General features: G+C 40.7%; 2 protein-coding genes across 3 annotated transcripts in view; one reads left to right on the top strand and one right to left on the bottom strand.

Annotated features, from left to right (window-relative positions):
- Positions 1-652: 652 nt before the first annotated feature.
- The window catches only part of LOC134494196 (adenylyltransferase and sulfurtransferase MOCS3-like), a 56965-nt gene continuing 36131 nt past the window's right edge, over positions 653-21486 (bottom strand). The window contains exons 2-4 of one of the 2 annotated variants that reach the window (XM_063299234.1): positions 13433-13793; positions 3357-3465; positions 653-1853 (exon numbers count right to left, since the gene is read on the bottom strand). In XM_063299234.1, coding sequence (XP_063155304.1) covers positions 1567-1853; positions 3357-3465; positions 13433-13603 — 567 coding nt within the window. In that variant the 5' untranslated portion in view covers positions 13604-13793 and the 3' untranslated portion in view covers positions 653-1566. Of the gene's footprint in view, positions 1854-3356; positions 3466-13432; positions 13888-21486 lie in introns of those variants that run through there. The other variant, XM_063299225.1, reaches the window with a different exon arrangement.
- MED31 (mediator complex subunit 31) lies at positions 17530-20898 on the top strand. Its single transcript, XM_063299247.1, has 4 exons — positions 17530-17665; positions 18726-18803; positions 19295-19391; positions 20391-20898. Exons 1-4 carry the CDS (start codon positions 17656-17658, stop codon positions 20596-20598), a joined length of 393 nt encoding a protein of 130 aa, XP_063155317.1. The 5' UTR covers positions 17530-17655; the 3' UTR covers positions 20599-20898.

Raw genomic sequence — 21486 nt, 5'->3', positions numbered from 1 at the left:
TGACAGAACGAAAAACAGGAACGGGGGTGTGTGGTGTGGAGGTGCCCATTTTATACCCTCTTGTAGGGCCCCGGGCTCCTCCACCCTTTATTGTCCCAATCCCTCTTGATGGGATCCTTGATGGCTGCATGGGCGTTTTCCCGGTGTCTTCCTTTGTCCCCTCGATTCTGGTGTGTCCTCCAGGGCACCAGGTGCGGCTTATCTCTGCTCATCCGATGTCCTCCTTTTCAGCCGTCTATGGGTCCATGGGTGTGGGTGCTTTGGGTGCTTGTTTTAATCCCTGGTTTAATTATCTTCTTCCTCTATTCCTTGATGATCATGATCTACGTTGTGAGGCTCTTTGTGCCTTGCAACGAGGTCATGACAATGGGGCTAGCGAGAAAGCAAAATCAGGAGAGAAGGCAAAGCCAGAGCCAAAGTCAGATTCCAATAGAGGAGAATATCTGCAGCTCAGGGTTGAACTGTGAAGTCTTTGGTGCTCTCTGAGCTTGGTTGTTTGCTTGCAGACATTTTTCAGGTAATAAAACATCTGCAAGCAAACAACCAAGCTCAGAGAGCACCAAGGACTCCAAAGTCAGATTTGCACAACACACATTACTGAGTCAAGGATAGGATAGCATGTTGTGACAACAGCAAGGCCCAGTCAGCAATAAGGCAGGAAAAAGTTGGTTTTAATCCAGAAGAGACCCAAATTTAACTCAGTACTAATCTGTTACATTGTGCAAACATCAACACATAGTCAACTGTTTGGCAGTGTCCAAATCCTGCCTAGTAGTTGTCCAAAAAACCCAACAACCCACAATTATAGAGTGAGGCTGTATTCACAACTTTTTTAAATTTGGTTACTAGAGTAACCCATTTTCTGGGTTTGCAAAAGATTGTACCATAAACTAACTTAATGGGCTAAGGATTTGTAGTATCAGCAATGAAATATTGTCTCCAGAAGATTAGACCATTGAAGAAAGGTGCTAAGGCTGATATTTGGCTATCACCATGCCACAAAACCGTGCTACTTTTTATGGTAATTTTTCAACTGGTCTGTAAAATGAAATCCTCCTTGACACAGTTGCTGAACAAATTCTTTGAAAAATCTTCCAAGTAACCTTCATGGTTTTTTTAATTAAAAATCTACTTATTATAGAAAAAGTACAGAAAAAGAAGAAAATTGCTGGCATTCTCCTCACCAACAAGCTGCTTTGAAAAGTTATGTCAAACTAAAGAGCCTCTGATTTTCACCCATCTAAGAACGTTTTGCATCAGCAGCCTCCAAGCAATCCTGTCATATTTTTAGAAATATTTTCTCAGGAGTTTCAGAAGCAGCATCAAGGAAGAGTCACAGCAAACAAGCATCACAGACAAGCTGGCTGAAACTGCCTCAAAAAGTATTTGTTGGTGCAATTCATTAACTATTTCATTCTGAAGTTTATGGAGCTGTGACTGTCTTGTGGACTGCTTTTGGAATGATTAAAAGGCCTTAAAAATATTTTTTCCAGATTGAGTGTTCAGAGCAATATGCTGTTTTGAAACTGACTTCCCAGCTTGGAATACTTCGTCACAAGACCACCTTTAAACCTTTTCTTCAGTAGCCACCTTGAACTCTGGCTCTAAGAGTTTTGCCCAGACATCATTATAGGGATGCATTTGGGATGATGGTTTCTTATGTTGGTCCACCATCCACCTCCTTTCAGAGGCCCATTTCACTAGACCTCCTTGAACATTGTAAATCTTGGAAGAGGTAACGAAATTTTGACTTGTCTCACAGCTCAAGTAGTCACTCAGGAGCTGAGCTGTCATGGATGATCGATAGCCCACAGTACAGTAGCAGACAATGTGTCTGTGACACCCTTCATACTCTGAAATGGAACAAAAATAAAAGTAGTATGATGGCAAGATATGCATGATACACAATGTTCTCTTTCAGTGTAAGCAATGTTATGTAGGATGCACAAAAAGAGTAAAAAAAGTAAGCCAAATAAATTAAAAGCATAAGATGAGGGGGAAAAAATGAGGTCAGGAAGGAAAACATAGCTAACGCTAGTTTACAACTACAGCTTTCCATACTTCTCTATCCTTGCAAACCATCCTTGTTCCATGTCCATATCCTACTTCATATATTGTCTTTTGTTCTTTAACTTCTCACTTCTCTCTTTTTCAGGATTTCATCAACTCCATCAATCCACAACTTTCTCAGCCTACTTTTTTCTTTTGAAATTTCCCTCTTCATATATTTATCTGGCAATTCAGTCCTCATTCATTCTCTCTAGCTTCTTCCAGCAGGCTAGACTGGAGCTAATTAAACAGGCACACAAGAATCCAGGAACTTCTCATAAGGTAGTTTTATTACAGAAAAGTTAAGAAGCCATTAAGAAAGAATTCCTGCTGACTGCTGTTTATCAAATATGAGCTCAATTTATACCAAGTAATATTCAAATTACTTGTGCTTCTTTCTGCTGGCTTTACAAAAAGGGCCAGAAGAAATTATTCTCTTTTAGGCAGATTTATACATTCCATCCATTTCTTGGTCTGATTTAGTATCAGGTTGTTTACTTTTGACCATGTGAGAACTAACTTTCAAGTATATAGTCAACTACCTTAATGTTACCCTTTTGTACTGGTCACTCACTTTTGTATTCAATCGCCCATTCAAATGCTTCTGGTCCATTCCCACTGAACATGCTGCTTGACATTTTTAAAGCAAATGTCTCGATATAATGGATTGCTTGAGTCCAGGAACTGGGAAGTAGGGATAGGCCAATATTCCCAAAAACAGACTCTGAAGGTGTCAGAAGGAAGAGCGCATTGTGAAAAACGAAAAGAGGCCCACTTGGTTCAGGGTCTTTTTCCCCACCAGTTGAGTGGAGTTAGTAATGTCATACCCTTTCAGTCCAAAATTGTTTGCAAAAGAAAAGAAATGAGAGAGCAATAGGAAAACATCTGTATATGACAGAACTATAAGAAATAAAAAGGAAATTTATCAGATAATTTTACTGTATTTAAAAACCCTGAGAAAGATGGCAGAAACAGGACATTAGACGTTATAGACACAGAAGCTTTCATGGCCAATAGCCTGCTTCCTGGATGTATTGTCTTAACGAAAAAGAGAATTTTCCAAGTCTTCCAACTCTCAGCCTTTTTTGCCATAGTGGAGAAGTATGGCCTTTTAGTAATCTAGAAGTATGCATCAATTGAAGTCATGCGTGATTTATGGGAGAAATTCAGTTCTGCTTGATGGAGAAGCTTGTCTCAGGAGCACTTGAGCATAGCTGGATCATGCCTCTAAACACTGATCAAGCCTGGCACATTGGAAGACCTTCACAAAGCAGGCTAATATTTTCTAGAACTTTTTTTTACCATACCTTGTTTGAACCATGCTTTGAAAATTTCCTTTACAGCATCAGTTTCAGGAGGAACCAAGATTGCTCCTGGCAAGTGGCTGACTTCAAATTCTGCTTGACTTCGAGTATCCTAAGACCAAAGGAATAAGCAAACAAAAATTTTGAAAGGACTGGAAGAGGCACCAAAGGAATTCCCATCCCATCTGATTCCTTCCTTTGTATTCTGCCAGACCGCAGGATCACTGTTCAAGCTAGAAGCTGGAATAAAGGAAACACATATGTACATTGTGTCATATGACTGCTTATTATTTCCCCAAAGATACCAAGACTCCAGTCTGCTTAAGTAAGGGGGTAACTCAGCAAAACCAGGCCAGTGGAGAAGAGTTATAACTCAATTGTCAGCAAATCTTACAAATTACATATTATATTGGAAAGGGCAACTTTCAGCTCCCCACCCCCCACCCCTTTTATTTTTGCAGGCCTCTGGGCATCTACTGCCAAAAATCAGTGGCACAGTCTTCCATCATTTTCAGGCAGGAAATACACAGAAATTGTGATATAAACTGTAAAATAATAATAATAATAATAATAATAATAATAATAATAATAATAAATTGAACTTGTGTGCCCCCTGATTCTCAACGAGTCTGCGCAGGTCATAAAAAGAGAAGGAAGTAAAGAAATTACTATCAAATCAATAAAAGATAAAAGATAAAGATAAAAGATTATATTAAATGAATTCAATATAATTTTAAAATCAAAGAATTCCTTCCAAGCCCCCAGGAATCCTGTTCCTGCTCTCAGACACAACACAGCCCTGTCTGCACTATATTACTGTCCCATGTATTCTGGCTCTCACCCTCCTTGCAAACGTTATGGCTTCTGCTGCTTGTCCCTGTATCACTGTTATCTCTAGCCCAAACAGAACTGAGCTTTTTTTGTAAAAAGGCAGAAATGGGGTCACTTGGGGAGACTTACAGTAACTGGGTTTTGCTGATAAGCCTACCTATCAAGCAACTGATTAGGCTTGCCCAGAAATGCAGCGTTCAGTCCTGGAACACAAGAAGCTATCATGGTGCCTGAGAGGACATGAAGGATTCATTTTAGCAGAAGCAAAACCACCCAACTGAATGGAGCACTGCTTCAAGGCTGTAAGATAGGAACTCTGCCCAGGTGTTGACAGTGCCGTGAACTGGCTATGGTATTAGTAGATTGGTAAAAATTCAAAACTGTACAAGTGTGGGGGTGAAGGTTGTCTCTCTAAACTCAGATGGGTCTGTATGACATGAGTACCCATGCTTAACAATGAACTGTATTTTCTTGGTTCATACAACACACCAAACCATCAAATGACCACTCAAGCTGCATCTGTGCCACATTGTAGGCTAAAATATAGTTGGCTGGTTTGCGATTTAAGATGTTGTGTGAACACAGATGCTGTCTAACTCTTCAGCCTGAAAACTTAATCAAGGGATAGTAAATCATCTGGTCTAAACAGTTCCTCAAGAGAGCGATTTAAGAAACCAGACTATTACACAATGGAGGTTTTGTAAATTGTGCCTCATCACCTCTGTTCCTTATGACCCCCCAAAACAGAACTGGCAGGAACATTCAGACCTTTAATCAAATATGTTCTCTGCATCATTTCAGGCAACTCTTCCCTATGATCTTTCAGCTGTTGATGTGTAATGACAGAGGAATAGTAAAGAAATTGCAGGCTACATCCCAGGTTGTTATAAATAAGCATCTTGCATGCACACCCTGTTTCTATGACTCTGTTCTAGGGCTGCCAGGATACCACTCAAAGGCCAAATGAAACTGTTGGGCCAGAAAAAGTGTCTGCATCCTGGTTTATTGTTTAGCACAGACTTCTACCAGCTTGGATGCCTGCAGAACAAATCTCCAGATGTTTACACAGCTGGAAAGAACCATGGTGTCAGAATCCACGATCAAAAGATTGATGAATTGTTTGACCGTGTTCATCTGCCATGACGAGTCAATGCATATCAAGAACCGTGGGGAGGGGGAAACATCAAGGAGTGTGAAAGTATGCTGTTTGGACTAATTGGACAAAGTCAAGGCCATACCAACCGAAGGCACCTGGGCTTGGCATGCATGGCCATTGGAATCAGCAGGAAGAATAGACAGAGGGGGGAGTGAGGTGACTGCTTGATTTTAATTAGGAAGTTTACGTGGGAATTTGCAATCACAGCTTTTTCTCTTGATCTGTACACATTCTCAATAAATCTGAAATCTGCATTTTTCATTTGTGCATGAGTTGGATTATTATTGGGATTAGAAGTGTCAGGTTCTTATACATGGTTGGAAGAGGCTGGTATATTCTGTATATCCAGCCAATTTTGGCTTAATCAATACCATCATTAAAACAAGGCATAGCTTCATGCGATGCATAAACTCAGGTTTAATATAGAAATGAGTAGGCTGGTAGCAAAGGGCAGCATATAATCCAAGCAGTCAACATGGCATTTGACTTTACTCAGTTTTAATTTCTGTGAGTACTTTGGTAGGCGAAATGATTATTGTATATATTGCATATTCTCTTTATTTTTTTTGCATAATACATTGAATACCTGGAAAGGGACAAAAGTAAGATTAAAAACTCCCTAGAGTTATATTTGACTCCTGAAGATAACATGGACACAAGTGGGTTGCCATTTTCTTCTTCTAGGATCTCTTTTCAACTTAGTCAACATTTAACCAAAAATTCAGTAGCAGATTTTCTGACTAACATATTTTATTAAAAGGCTGTAGCTTGTGAAAGCTTATTGCTTTTCATAAAATGTGTTAGTTGGAAAAGGTGCTATCAGACTCCTCCTGATTTTTTGCTACCATGGACTAAAATGGCTTTCCTCCCACCATGTTCAGCCAGGAGAGCCTGCCTGCCTGCCTGCCGTCCTCTTTCTCTCCCTCCCTCCCTCCTCCATTCTGCAGGTGGAACAGTTCCCAAATGGCTTCTAGAGGATGGGAGAATCTGAACTGCAAGCCCTCCCTCATCTCCTTGATCTCCACCTCCGGTCTAACTACGCTTCCTGATCCATCACAGATCAACCTGCTGAGTTAGAATTAAATAACTGATTTTTCCTTTATTTTTTCAAAATGGTTCCAGCTTTCGATGGGCAGGAACAAGATGCCAATGTTTATTTTGGCAGGCAGACCTGACAATCTTTTTCGCCAAAGCCGTTCACAGGGCATGGTCCTCTCATGTGACAAAGAAATCAGGACAGAAAGTGAATGTGTGGTTTCTCCTTTTAACCCAGAGGCTGTGTTTACTGGGGAGGGACTCCATTCTTTTCCCTGTGATGATGAACGCTTCCTAACCACTAAAGCCTCTTGACTAAAAGTTACCCTTTCACATTAACACAAACTAAGAATAAGTCCACTTCAGAAGGTTTTGTATCTTGTTTCCTAAATGATCCATCAGATTGAGTAAGATTATAGGTTGAAACATTTACAATATCTCATTGTATAAAAATAAACAAAACCACTACTAAAAAAATCCAGGTGGTTATTTCGAGGCTGCTGTTATAAATGGAAGGTTTAAAAATAATGCGGCAAAGGAATGTCAAGTGAACCTTTGCTGTTTGGGCTTTGTGGTTAACCACAGGGGTTGTGTTAGCCTCTTTAGGCAAGAGAACCTGCTTCAGTAGGCAAAGTGCTACGCTATTTTTGATCTGCCCCCAAATTTAATGTAGCTTTCACTGAGCCCTTTTTATGACACCTCTCATTTCAGGATGCTGTAAGGTTTTTGCTAGCTTTCCTAGAGGCAACTAGAGGGCACCCCCCATCCTTCCTCCCCCCAATATGTTTGGGACGAGCTATGCCTTGCAATCACATCCCATTCAAGTGAACTCAAGCAAGCCAGGCTGGGAACCTTGCCATGAAGAATGGATGGGAAGCTCACAGTAGGAAATGTCATCTGTTTGGAAATGAAACCTTTTACAGAGGCCAGAGACTCTACAACCTGAAGCATTTGTGTAGCTGAAGAGGACTGTTTCAAATGTTCCACAAAGCAAATCATTTGCATGCCAGGAGCTTGCCATAAGCTCCCAGCTACAAACAGCACTACAAACACCAGGGAATGGGCTAGTGATGCAGCACAGCTGCACTTGAGGCTACATGTTCCTCCAGAAAGGAGTTAGATGGAGTTATAGCTCCAAGTATGCTTTGGAGGAAATGACTGTAGGATGACTTTTGATGGAGAGCTAGATTGACAAGTTTAGCCATCTGTCAAAACTTGCTCCAGGCTTTTGCAGGCATGGGTTGAAAAGTAGGCCAAGGGGTTATGGGAGGGGCTGTGTGGTGAAACAGCTGCAACACACATCCCTCCTTTCACATCTGTCAGCTGTCAGTATTTAAACATGGGCAGCCAGTGAGAGAAGCATCTACCATGGGGCAGTGCATTTTGAGATAACTCTGATTTCAGAACTGGCCATCTCTAGGATAGATGTCTGACCCTCTCCCACCTCTAAGTTGAAATCATGTGAAATCTAGAAACAAATGGGAAGGCATCAGAGCAGAAATAGTGGCTGGCAGGAGGAAAACAGACCCTGCCATGATTCTACTAGTTAGGTCTTGCTCAGTGGGTGACTGATAGTAATTACCTGCTGGGCAACAGAAGGCTGTAAGAATGTAGGAAAACCTCTGCTGAATTAAGCCATCAGCCCACCTAGTCCAACGCTGTGTCTTACACAATGGTCGACTGGATGCATTTGGAAAGTTCACATGGCTGGCTTGGAGGGCAGCAGCTCCTTCCTACCATCACTTCCCTGCAACTACCTTTCTTATATCACGGGGAAAAGTAAGTGAAGCTGACAAGTACAGGGAGGCTGAGAAATAACCAGCAGAAACCCAGATACTCTAGTGAAGCAAAGCAGGGCTGCTACTGCAAATATTCAAATGAAATGCAGTGAAATGCCATTTCAGAGTACTGTTAATAGGGAGTTGTGAGATGGATGGATCCTTTCTTTTTCCCCAGAGAAAATAATGGTGCTGGAAACTTTGACATGTTTAATACAACATTCTGGTGATATCCAATGTATTCAGCTGGCAAGAACTGAATGTAAGTGTTCGATATATACTGACAATATTATGGGCCTTTTATCTAGATTTTTAGAGCTGGTATAGCCATGCTGTAAATACTTTAGATATACATAAATTGGAACAGATTCAGTATTTTACCAATTGCTGTTAAATAATTTCTGGGAATAAGAAAAATACTTTTGATTTTTTTTCTTCAGACTATTAAAAACTTTGGGATAATTGTTTCTAGGAAAATACCTTGTCTGGAAGATATTAACATTTAAGACTATATAGCACAGGTTAATGGGGATATTAAGAGGTGGATGAAAATACATATACAGGGAAGAATAAATGTAGTGAAAATATGTATGGCCTTAAGACTGATTTATGCATTGAGAGTGATGGCTACACTAATTCCCCTGACATGGTTCCAACTTTAAAGGCAGTTATGCACATCTGGGCATTATTGAGTAAGAATATATTATATTATTATTAATATATAATAATAATGAGTAAGGATATATTGAATATTGAGTAAGAATAAGAAAAATATGACCTTAGGTATCACGAGAAACTGATTCTTTGTGATAACTCTAGTTCAAAACTGATAAGAAAAAACTTCCTTTGGAAAACGTGTGTGAAAAATGGAAGTGTTACTCTTAATCACTTAATTATTAAAGATACGTTTAAAAAAATTGAAAGCTTACACATCAACTTTAATTTACCAAAAGCAGCAGAGTGGCAATACATTCAGTTAAAACATTTATTATGTTCTCTAAAACAGAGAAAAAAAATATGGAGGTAGGAAAATTGCAATGCATGAGCTGCTTATGTATTATTAAAGATACACCATGCCTTTCTGCTACTGTAAATGTTCAAGGAGGTTTACAACAATAAAGCAAAATACAAAATGTAAAACATGATGAATCAATGCAATTGAAATAATAAATTAATATAATTAAATTAACAGATAAAACCTTACCAAAAGAAGCTTGTTTTGCCATTTAGCCAATTACTGGACAATGAGGACAAATGGACTTAACTTGGGTCAAGCATCTAGAGCATGGGAGCCATACAGGAGAAGGCCCTGTCACAGGTATCAGTTGATGGAATTTTTGGCTGCAAGGACATCTTTCAAAGGTCCTTTCCTGCCAATCTAAGTAACTGGTTAAGTTCTTAGCAGGAGAGGCAGTTCCTCAAATAGACTGGCCTTAAGCTGGGTCTTTAAAGGTCAACTTTTTTTTTACAACTGATCAATTGTGTCTGATTCTTGGACACTGCCTGAACAAGTCCCTGCAGTTTTCTTGGCAAGGTTTTTTGGAAGTGGTTTACCATTGCCTTTTTCCTAGGGCCGAGAGAAAGTGACTGGCCCAAGGTCACCCAGCTGGCTTCATGCCCAAGCCGGACTAGAACTCAAGGTCTCCCGGTTTCTAGCCTGATGCCTTAACCACTACACCAAACTGGCTCTCTAAAGGTCAACAGCAACAACTTAAATTGTACCCTGTATGCAGTTGGTAGCTTTACTACCTATAGGATAAAAATATAATAAATATAGGCCCTATAACTTTTCTAAGAACCTTACCATTTTGTCCCTTCTTGAAATGTCAGTAGTATTTTTATTTCACTATTGCAGCCAATGCAGGTGTTCCAGTAAATTCAACATCTGTTCCCTATACCTTGCATTGATTAGCAGCTTAGCCACTGCATTTTGTATCAGTTTGCAATTCATAGACACTTTTCAAGGGTAAATACCACACACAGAGCATTGCAGTGATCAAGTTGAGTTGTAATTCAGCATTAATAATCGTCACCAAGTTCAGTTGGCTCAAGAAGAGTTGCCACTTGAAAAATTAGTAATAGCTGGGTAAGCAGTGCAAACTTGCTGTTTCTAAGGGAGTGCAACCCTATCCAAAACTTGCTTCTAGTTCTCTCATTATCAGCAGCACCTTCATTTTTCTAGATTTAACTTGTTCTCCCTCATCCAATCCATTTTTGAGATTAGGTGGTTCTTAAAGGTGCTGACTGCTTCCTTGGAGTTGGAAGGTAGGGAGCAGTAGAGCTGGGCATTATTACCAAAGCAGTCTCAGAACTGTACGCTGGGCAAAACCCTAACTGAAATGGATCCAGATAATCACTTTAATTGAAACGTATATGGAGCTATAAGGCCACTACTTTCTTGATCACCTTATCCAAGAAAGGAATTTCAGTCTGGTCTATAATTACAGAGATTTTCTGGGTCCAGTAAAGCCTTTTTCAGTAAAGACATTATAAGAAGGTTTCCTTTAAGCAGGCTGGAATGGATTTGATACTTAAGGAAGCACATTTCCCTTAACCATGAGCCAGTCACAAACTGATTTAATCAACTGGGTGGGGCAAGAGTTGAGCAAGTGGGTACAGCCCTCACCTGTCCTGATACCCTAATTCCATCTTAAGTTTTGCTTAACTTAGTCTGCAAAGGACAATGAAAACTGCTCACTGTGAGCTTCTCACTGTTGTCCTCCCTGCAACATCTTGATGGAAGAGATACTGCACAGTACAGAAAAGCATCACTGGCATGTTCTGTGCAGATACAACTGTGATGGAACATCTAACAGATTCTGGGAAAGTGGAGGAGGAAATAGGACTCTTGCAAAAGAGGCACCTTAGCCCAGGGCAAGGGGAAGTGTGAGAAAGAGGCTCAGAGTAACTGCTTCTTAATTACTCTAGGCATATGTTGAACAGGAGAATTGCCTTGAGAGGCTTTCAAGATCTTATTATGTTGCCCATTACCAATGAAGATCTTTCTGAAAATCCTACTGTTTCTTGTTTCCTGAGTTTGTCAGCCTTACAGAGCTTGTATCAACAGACACAAAGAAACAGTCCCCCTTCCATGCATCTACGGTCATGGAATAGGATTTCACATGGGACTTAAATACCACCTCACTCCAATTTTGATCTGACTTCCCAAGAGTTCCTCCACTTGTGCTGCAGCCTCCACCTATCTGTTTCTTTGCTCTCTGTTCCCTGAGGTGTCTACTTAGCTCTGCTAGAGTGGAGAGGTTTGTAGGAGACACGTTACAGGGTCACCTACCCTGGTCATCTTTGTGTTCTACAGTTCAGGCAGTACCCAACAGCTTCACTAACAGACCAGGTGGAAATTCCCAAACATTTTTAGGAAACCAGATCCATCAGATTTCTTGGTCAAACCATTTTAACTGCCTCAACTCCTGCAGAGATTTATGGCAGCTACCAGTCTAAAACTCATGACAATGGAGTTACAGAATGCTCTTTCCAATCACTGGCTCTAGCTGAACAGGTGTAGAGAACCACAGAGATGATCCTGGAGAGGCCAGGCAGAGAAAACATGCTTTAAGCCCGGGAAACAGGGAAAGTGTGAGAAAGAGTTCAGATTGACTCCTCCCTAATTTACTGGGATATAAGAGAGAGGGAAGGGCAAACCAGCCAGGCTTTCACGATTCTGTTATTATAGCCTATATCAGCAAAGTATACTTCCAGTCAAACTTGTGCAGATTGTTACCTGGCCTACTTTGAAGGGCTGACAACAGCATACCAAATCCAGCATGGGTTCTGCTGCATGTGTGGGGCCAGATAACAGTAGCTACAGGTTCATGGCTGCCACGATGGCTCTGAAATCCCTCAGGACAAAAAATCTAGGGTATTCCACTGCCTTGGCAGAGGTCACTCTGGCTAATTCAGGAAAAGAGACTATGCAGTGGGATGGAGGATGCATTAACAACATCTCTATATTGTTCCTGCCATCCAGATCAGCAGCTAACCAGCAAAATTAGCAAACTGGTAGATGGAGCTTCTGGTCAGTGAGATGCATTTCCTATATACTGCAGTCACACCACTAGTCACTGAATTACCACTCTGATTAATTCAGAGGAGCTGGAAGAGATTAACTCCCGCACTCCCCTCTCAGCTGTGTTTTCATAATACATTTCAGGATGGTTGTGCTTTTATCCAGGATTCCTGGGTAATAATGTTCTTGTGCATGTAGCCTGTATGGCCAACTGCAGGCTCAGATTCACAATCCACATCCCCATGAGTAAGAGACTGTACTTTGTCACATAGAGATTATCCCAGACCCTCCCACTGCTAGAGACAGAAAACATTTTGTCTTTTAAATGGAAAAGGAGAAGACAACCATTTTTCTCTGCAGCCTCTAAGAAGCTGGAGAAGTCCAGGAAACTGAACCAAGGGCTATTTGCTTCAGGAATGTAGAAACAGGTAAAAGGGATAATCCAGGAATTTGTATTAAGTTTTTTATGTCTGTTTTCTCTGTTGTGCTCCTTTATTTCCCTGTACAAGTTATTTTCGTTGTTCATTTGTTTTACAGGTTATGTTCATAAAGATACAATTTCTCTTTAGAAACCTCATCTGAACTCTCTTTAGTCTCTTTACAGCCACTTGGGGCATAGTAGCAAACCAGTGCCATCTTGTGGTCTGTCTGGAGCATTGCAGTTCCTTTTGGGATTTTCTTTTGGAGATTTGCAACTCTGAAATTATGTTCTTCCATATTAAATGTTTACCTAGCATTGCTGAAGTTGTTTAACCAGCAGCTGACCTGGCATTAAAAAACAGGATCTTTAGTTTGGAAGGCCTAACTAAAGCTGTTAGCTGGATTCTTTGGTTAGAGTGCCACCTGAAAGGAAAGCCAGTCAATAGTCCTCCTTTCCCTGCAAGAGTGAGGTTGCAGCCTCCCATGTATCTCCACTATCAGTTACTGTATCCATATTTACTCCAAGGCCCACTCTCCACATCTTCCTTACAAATCTTATACTGCACTACCCAGCCTTAGTTAATAAAACCAGCAAAGGGAATTACATGCCAGGAAAGATTGCGTGCTGGTGGGTTACAGGAACTATATAAATCAGTTTGAGAAAAAAAAGAAACAAGAAAGCGATTTGCTAGAATAATATTTCATGTGACACAACGGCCTTACAGCTCTATCCTATCGATACAACCTCCTGCCCTTAACCTTGTTAACATATTGGAAAACTCTTTGCATATCCAACAGAAAAGGCACTGATTCAGCAAAGGAGAAAGCAACTTACAAGAAGGAGAAACTCTCCTGGTTTATCTTCCATCCACTGCTGGAGGGTTTCCGTTGTAATTGACTCAACTCTTGGAAACAGCTCCTCAATCCATCTGATTACCAAAGGTCTCATTTTGGATGGTTCCCTCAAACCTGAACCTTCAAGCTCCTTTAAAAATTGGTCAGCCATTGGCTTGTGAGCAGTTCACAAAGTGAAGACTTTTTGCTCTTGCAAAGTAAAAGTTGGCTGTAAAAATTCTTGGCAAAGAATAGCTTGCAAACACTTTTGATAGCAAAGATTACCTCTTTAGTCAGTATATCTATAAAACATGAGTTTGGGTGGTTTGTGGGTCTCTGACTTGTTTCACTTCTACCCCTTGCTGGTCTTTCACAACAAGCATTCAGAAGTCGACTTCTGGACAAACAGCAAATGAAACCTGAACAGTGAAAAAAACATGATTGCAAAGGGAGGAGACACACTCGTGATGTCTCCTGTTAACAAAATCTGAAGTCACTCTGCCCTTTGAACACTTCAAAACAGGAGGAGCCAAAGCGGAGAAAGGTAACATCTAAACTAAAAAGCATGCACTAAATCTGCCTTTAATGCACATTACAGACAGTATTCCTGCACTTTTGAGAGTGGTGAATTTCAACTGGTGTCATTTGACGACTTCTCTGTGTAATATTTCCCTTTTCAATACAACTCAGTTCCAGGCTGTGTTGAATGACACTGATTCTTTAAAACCACTCTAATCAAGCTTCAGACCTGTTTATGGGAAGGTAACAGATTTAACTGCACAGTGGTTGACATGTGAGAGGCTGGATAGAGAAGACCAGATCTGTTAGTCGTCCTGGACCTTTCAATAGCTTTTGAGACTATTGACAACAGTACGCTCTTTCCAAATTATCTGGCTTGGGCTTAGAAGGCATAATACTATGGTGGTTCAAACATTCCTGGAAGCATAAGCTCAGAATGGGACTGTCCCTGAAAGACTGAACACACAATCTGAGGAACCTTCCCGAATTCTGTCATCACTGGGAAAAATCAGGTAACAGCAGTGGTAGAAATGCTTTTTATGATCCTATGCTGTTAGGTCACCTGCTATCCCATCTTGAGAAGGCAGACATTGCCTGTTTTCATACTCTAGTAATGTCTAAGCTTAAATACTGTAAGACTGTATTTGCATGACACAACTGATCCAGGTGGCCGCTGCAAGATTTCTAATGACCCAGTAAACAGAGGTCATTTTCTAAGTTCTCCTAGCTGTTGCAAAGGAAATGAGAAGGCAATTACTTGACTTCCCAGTTTTTTCCCCTTTATCAGAGAAACAATAAAAATGCCATGTAGCATGTTCCTAAAGAAGCCCCATTTTCACCAGGCCATTTTAAGATTTAGTCTATCTTTGAAGGATTAGCCTCCCAGTAATGCGTTCAGACTTCAGCAAAGGATCGTTACCTTGTCGTGGTGCTGGAGCTTGAGCACCTCAATGATGCCATGAGCTAAACTGTGAAGGGCCACCCAAGATGGGAAGATCATGACAGAGAGGTCAGACTAAATGCGATCCCTGGGGAAGGTAATGGCAACCCACCCCAGTATTCTTGCCGTGAAAACTAAATGGATCAGTACAACCAGAGATATGTCGGTATACCATCAGAAGATGAGACCCCCAGGTCGGAAGATGGTCAAAATGCTACTGGGGAGGAACAGAGGATGAGTTCAACTAGCCCCAGACGTGATGATGCAGCTAGCTCAAAGCCGAAAGGACGACTAGCAGCCGACGGTGCTGGTGGTGAACGGCGAATTCAATGTTCTAAGGTTCAGCACATCATTGGAACCTGGAATGTAAGATCTATGAGCCAGGGCAAATTGGATGTGGTTATTGGGGAGATGTCAAGATTAAAGATAGACATTTTGGGCGTCAGTGAACTGAAATGGACTGGAATGGGCCACTTCACATCAGATGACCACCAGATCTATTACTGTGGACAAGAGGACCACAGAAGAAATGGAGTAGCCTTCATAATTAATAGTAAAGTGGCTAAAGCAGTGCTTGGATACAATCCAAAAAACAATAGAATGATCTCAATTCGAATTCAGGGCAAGCCATCTAACTTCACCGTGATCCAAATATACGCCCCAACCACAGATGCTGAAGAAGCTGAAGTAGAGCAGTTCTGTGAGGATCTGCAGCACCTACTGGACAACACGCCTAAAAGAGATGTTATTTTCATCACAGGAGACTGGAATGCTAAGGTGGGCAGTCAAATGACACCTGGAATTACAGGTAAACATGGCCTGGGAGAACAAAACGAAGCAGGACATAGGCTGATAGGATTTTGCCAAGACAACTCACTCTGCATAACAAACACTCTCTTCCAACAACCTAAGAGATGGCTTTATACATGGACTTCACCAGATGGACAACACCAAAATCAGATTGACTACATCCTTTGCAGCCAAAGGTGGCGGACATCTATACAGTCTGTAAAAACAAGACCTGGAGCTGACTGTAGTTCAGATCACGAACTTCTTCTTGCACAATTTAGGATCAGACTAAAGAGATTAGGGAAGACCCACAGATCAGCTAGATATGAGCTCACTAATATTCCTAAGGAATATGCAGTGGAGGTAAAGAATCGATTTAAGGGACTGGACTTAGTAGATAGGGTCCCGGAAGAACTATGGACAGAAGTTCGCAACATTGTTCAGGAGGCGGCAACAAAATACATCCCAAAGAAAGAGAAAACCAAGAAGGCAAAATGGCTGTGTGCTGAGACACTAGAAGTAGCCCAAGAAAGAAGGAAAGCAAAAGGTAACAGTGATAGGGGGAGATATGCCCAATTAAATGCAAAATTCCAGAGGTTAGCCAGAAAAGATAAGGAATTATTTTTAAACAAGCAATGCGTGGAAGTGGAAGAAGACAATAGAATAGGAAGGACAAGAGACCTCTTCCAGAAAATTAGAAACATTGGAGGTAAATTCCAGGCCAAAATGGGTATGATCAAAAACAAAGATGGCAAGGACCTAACAGAAGAAGAAGAGATCAAGAAAAGGTGGCAAGAATATACGGAAGACCTGTATCGGAAGGATAACTATATCGGGGATAGTTTTGACGGTGTGGTCAGTGAGCTAGAGCCAGACATCCTGAAGAGTGAGGTTGAATGGGCCTTAAGAAGCATTGCTAATAACAAGGCAGCAGGAGACGACGGCATCCCAGCTGAACTCTTCAAAATCTTGCAAGATGATGCTGTCAAGGTAATGCATGCTATATGCCAGCAAATTTGGAAAACACAAGAATGGCCATCAGACTGGAAAAAATCAACTTATATCCCCATACATCCTCTAGCAGTGGGAGGGTCTGGGATAATCTCTATGTGACAAAGTACAGTCTCTTACTCATGGGGATGTGGATTGTGAATCTGAGCCTGCAGTTGGCCATACAGGCTACATGCACAAGAACATTATTACCCAGGAATCCTGGATAAAAGCACAACCATCCTGAAATGTATTATGAAAACACAGCTGAGAGAGGAGTGCGGGAGTTAATCTCTTCCAGCTCCTCTGAATTAATCAGAGTGGTAATTCAGTGACTAGTGGTGTGACTGCAGTGCTCAAGCTCCAGCACCACGACAAGGTAACGATCCTTTGCTGAAGCTGTAAGAGTTACAAGTTCCCAATCTCTGCATTTAAAAAAAAATGGGGATGCCAGAGAATGAATTACTGACCAGACTCATATATGGTACAGGATTATAAATTTATTTGCATAACCACAAATTGTTAAATAAATCACAACTGAGTGGAACCATCCAACATGCTAAGCTAAATCTAAATAATCCATATTTATGGCTTAGCTTCAGCACAGTGGACGGACTTAATATATCCAAGAGTCATGATTTAGGAGTGGTTAGAGGTATTTTATTTTATCGTGAGGTTGCCTAGGGAATCCTTATGGCGTAATAGAAATGTCTGTGAAGAGCCAGTGGGAATACTTCAATGAAATGCCTCTTTATTTAGCAAATGTGGGCATTGCTTAAATAAAGAGGAAAAGACTTTTTAAAAAAATCCTCGTGGGATTGGAGATCCGCTTCTGGCATCACTGTTGCCGTGGCAACGCGCCCGGACCGCCTCCGGGAATTTCCCAGAATGCACTGAGACAAGTTTGGAGGGCGCAGAGCCGCTGCCGCCGCCGCCGCCATCTTGGTCGGTGGTGGAGTTGAGGTCGTGGGAGAGTCTCCGTCACCATGGAGGCCGGTGAGTGGACGCGGGTCAGAGAAAATAACGGGGAGGTGGGGCTGGCTGGCTTTCCCTTTTTAAGAGCCCTCCAAACTAGCTTGTTTGTATAATTAAGTCGTACCTGTTATATTATTGATGATATTAACTCAAAAACCCCGTCGTATCAGTTCATCTGTAGAGACAAGTAAGTGAAACCAGCGTAAAAGCATGGCAGCTTCCTTGCTCCTGATACGGAATAACCTCTTGCTTCGGCGATCGTAAAGGGAAATGAGGCGTGTCCTTGAAGGAGAAGGAATTGGCATTAAAGGCTCAATATTGAGCCCCACAGCAGTTGGAGGAGCTGGGAGAGAACTCTTGCCTTTGTGTCTGCTGGTTACATGAGAGCAGCCATCCTCGATCAGGTGTCCACCAGATCTGTTGCTTCACAGCAGCTCATCTTCCCCACGTGGCGTGGTCAGTGATGTGAATTGTAGTTCCAAGTTGTGAAAGATCACATCAGATATATGAAAAGTTGCACGTAAACTAAAAAGCAGCTTGTTGGCTGTTGACAGACCTTAAAGATATGCCAAAGGCCCTAAAGTGATTAGTACTACTATGGTTCATGCAGAATTAACCCCACTGGTTTCAGCAGGGTTTTGGAAGTATAGCTTGCAGATTTTCTTGTCTGAAGCCTGTCTTATGTAGGATATGTAGTCTGAAGTTGTATGAGTGACTTTATACAGTAAATGGTCAAAGGAAAAAAATAGTATTTTGTTCTCAGCAGATTACTGAGGAGCTTCCATTAAGATAATTTCCCATCCTGGTCTTGTGGTAGATATCTTTTATTCCTTCTGAATTTTGTTAAACAGTATAACCAACTTCTGATATATGAGACACTCATATTGGTTTATATGTTAAGTTGTCTAGGAACTAAAAATGCTGGTATCAGAGATTTATTATTTTCTAAGTTTGGTACAGGCTAAATCTTAAGAATCCCAAATATTTTTTTCAGTTCTGTCCTAAGTGGTATAAAAACTACTCGTTCATGCATGCAATATATATTGTATAATTCCACACTCCTTTCTCTTTATTGCCTCAGATGATACTGGAAATCGACTTCGTTTCCAGCTAGAGCTGGAATTTGTGCAGTGTCTGGCAAACCCCAATTACCTCAATTGTAAGTATCTAAAATGGGGATATAAATCAGGATTTGTTTATTGGCCTCTTCAACCAAGCATCATAAAATGCAGACAGCAAATTACAAAACAAAATGTACAAAATTGAGAACAATAAAATATGGAAACTAATCAGAAATATATTAATGTGTGTTCCTAAATAAGCCCAAATCGATGGGCAAAATATTTTAAAATGAATGTCAAAGATGATGGCTAGGTTCAACCTTGTTTGTTTGATTTAGCTAAAATCTGTAAGGCAGGTTACAAATGGAAGAAAATGTATCAACACAAATTTTAAAAAGTTAATACTAGAACTGTTGAAATCAGAAAGCTGGACCTTTGGTCAGGAACAACTATACTGTTTTATAGCTGTGTTTTTATTTTGGGTCTTCATTGGAGAATAACAGTAATTTTATTCTCACAGGACAGATTGCTGTGAGGTTTACAGAAAAAATCTATTTTTAAGGTGAATTTATTTTTGTATTTCTTTTAGTTCTTGCCCAGAGAGGATACTTCAAAGACAAAGCATTTGTAAACTACTTAAAATACTTGCTCTACTGGAAGGAACCAGAGTATGCTAAATACCTAAAGTAAGAGTTACCATACTATTACCTCTTTGTACTAAATATGTCTAGAGTTCATAAAATACATAGCATAAAACTGTATTATTATGAAAGGATTGCCAGTCCCCTCTTAACAGGAATCATCAAAATCCCTAGAGAAATGGAGTAGGATGAGAAATGATCACCCCAGTCTCCTGCAGCTGGGTCTGTAGAAGGAGACCTCACAGATGCTTATGCTTACGTGGGTAGAATTCTAGGGATTTGGTCAGGAGCAGTGTGATGTGCATGTGATATCCCCAAATTATTGTAGATCCTGGAAGCCTGACCATGGGCTTTTTACTAATATGCCGCATTGATTAATATGCATGAGAAACCCAGCTTTGGCCTGTTTCATTTTATCTGTTCACTAGATTTTATTTTGGTGAATATGCATAGGATCTCTCCGTATTTGCCAGAGCACCAGTAGCCTGACAGGTGGAATTGGAACTGTACTTTTTATAGCCATGCCTGTCACAAAAGTTTTAAAAAGGAGGATAAATCTTAAGCATTCACACATAAAGCATGTGTCCCTTTAGGATTTCTGGCCTAAGACTGGGGAGAAACAGATTGAAATCTATTCTCAGCCATCACGGGGTGACTTTGGGCCAAAATTCTTGGTAATTAGTTTTTGAATAAGAAATCTGGCTTGGTGTCTCTTCATTTGTATAGAGAGAGCCAAAATGAGTATTTCACAAGATATATGTGTTGTAATTAAAAATTTATTACTTGCTAACCAAAAGCTGGTTTTCTGAGCAATGTGGAAGTTTTATGTAACTGCAAAATAGTATTATGTTATAATTAAAATTAACATGCATGGTTGTTCACTAAATGTACTAGAAAACTGGTAATTTGCTTCAAATTAAGTGACTAGAATATTTATCAATTCCTTCCTTCCTACTTACAGAATTCACTGTTTATTGCCAGAGTGCTGGTGGCTTAGGAAAAGCATTAAAAAAGTATCTTAAAACATATTATTCTGTTATGAAGGTATCCCCAATGCCTGCATATGCTAGAACTGCTCCAGTATGAACACTTTCGTAAGGAACTGGTGAATGCCCAGTGTGCAAAATTCATTGATGAGCAGCAGATACTCCACTGGCAACACTATTCCCGCAAGCGGATGCGCCTCCAGCAGGCCCTCACAGAGCAGCAGCAGCAGCAGCAGCAGCAGCAGAACAGCACCTCTGTCAAATGAGCCTTTTGGCACCACAAAAGCTCTCCTTGCACGCAGAAGGCAGCCTGGGGACTTAATCTGGGGCACTGTCATCTGAAATGCCTGAGCAAAGTGATGGCATTAGTAAAATGTTGCCTGTGGAAGTATAGCAGCTTCAGTTTGGAATGTCAGATTTCCCAGAGACTAAACAAATGACTTCTTGCAGATGTAAGAGATTCTTCTTATTCCCCTCTGATTTAAAGGTATAAATGTGTTTCCTGATACTGTGCAGCAGAAGAGTATTTTGGAACATTCACTGTGAAGTAAAAGTGGCTAAACATTTTTCTTGTGTGCCAGTTTGTGGATGTTAGTAAATAGAGACGCAGTATTCTGGCTTTCTCTTAATGTATAGGAAAGAGCCTTGTAATCCTAGATCCAGTGATTTGGATGTAAAGCATCAGCAGTAACTGCAGCAGGTGGAAAAACTTGTTCAGTTCCCAGCATCCCTCTTAGCTATACAGCTTGAGGCTTACTGGTCAGCCTCCTCTCATGGATAGTTTAACTGGTTTTCTTGTATACTGTAGAGAGTTGGACTAGATGACCCTTGTAACCTCTTCCAATTCTACAGTTAAGGTAGATATGTAGCATATAGTGAAGAACTTCTTGCTTTTAATGCAAATGTCCTTGCAGTGCAGATTGATAGGAAAATTCTACACTTTATAGCTGCAGCGGGATTTCTCTATACTTGAGTTCAGGGAGACTTTGGTGTAATATGCCACTAACAGCTGGCAAACGGTAGAGGAACCCAGCTTCCACTAGCCCTGATAGAGATAATTTAAAGTTGGATATTTTACATCAAAACCGTGTTGGTATTCCCTTTAGTGATTGCATTTCTGTTAATTCAGTGATTTTGCTTCAGTGTTTAAAGCC

Source organism: Candoia aspera, chromosome 1 (assembly GCF_035149785.1).
Source record: "Candoia aspera isolate rCanAsp1 chromosome 1, rCanAsp1.hap2, whole genome shotgun sequence".
Taxonomy (NCBI): Eukaryota; Metazoa; Chordata; class Lepidosauria; order Squamata; family Boidae; genus Candoia; species Candoia aspera.
Note: the sequence above shows the minus strand (reverse complement) of the source record. Positions and strands in the feature narration are given on the sequence as shown.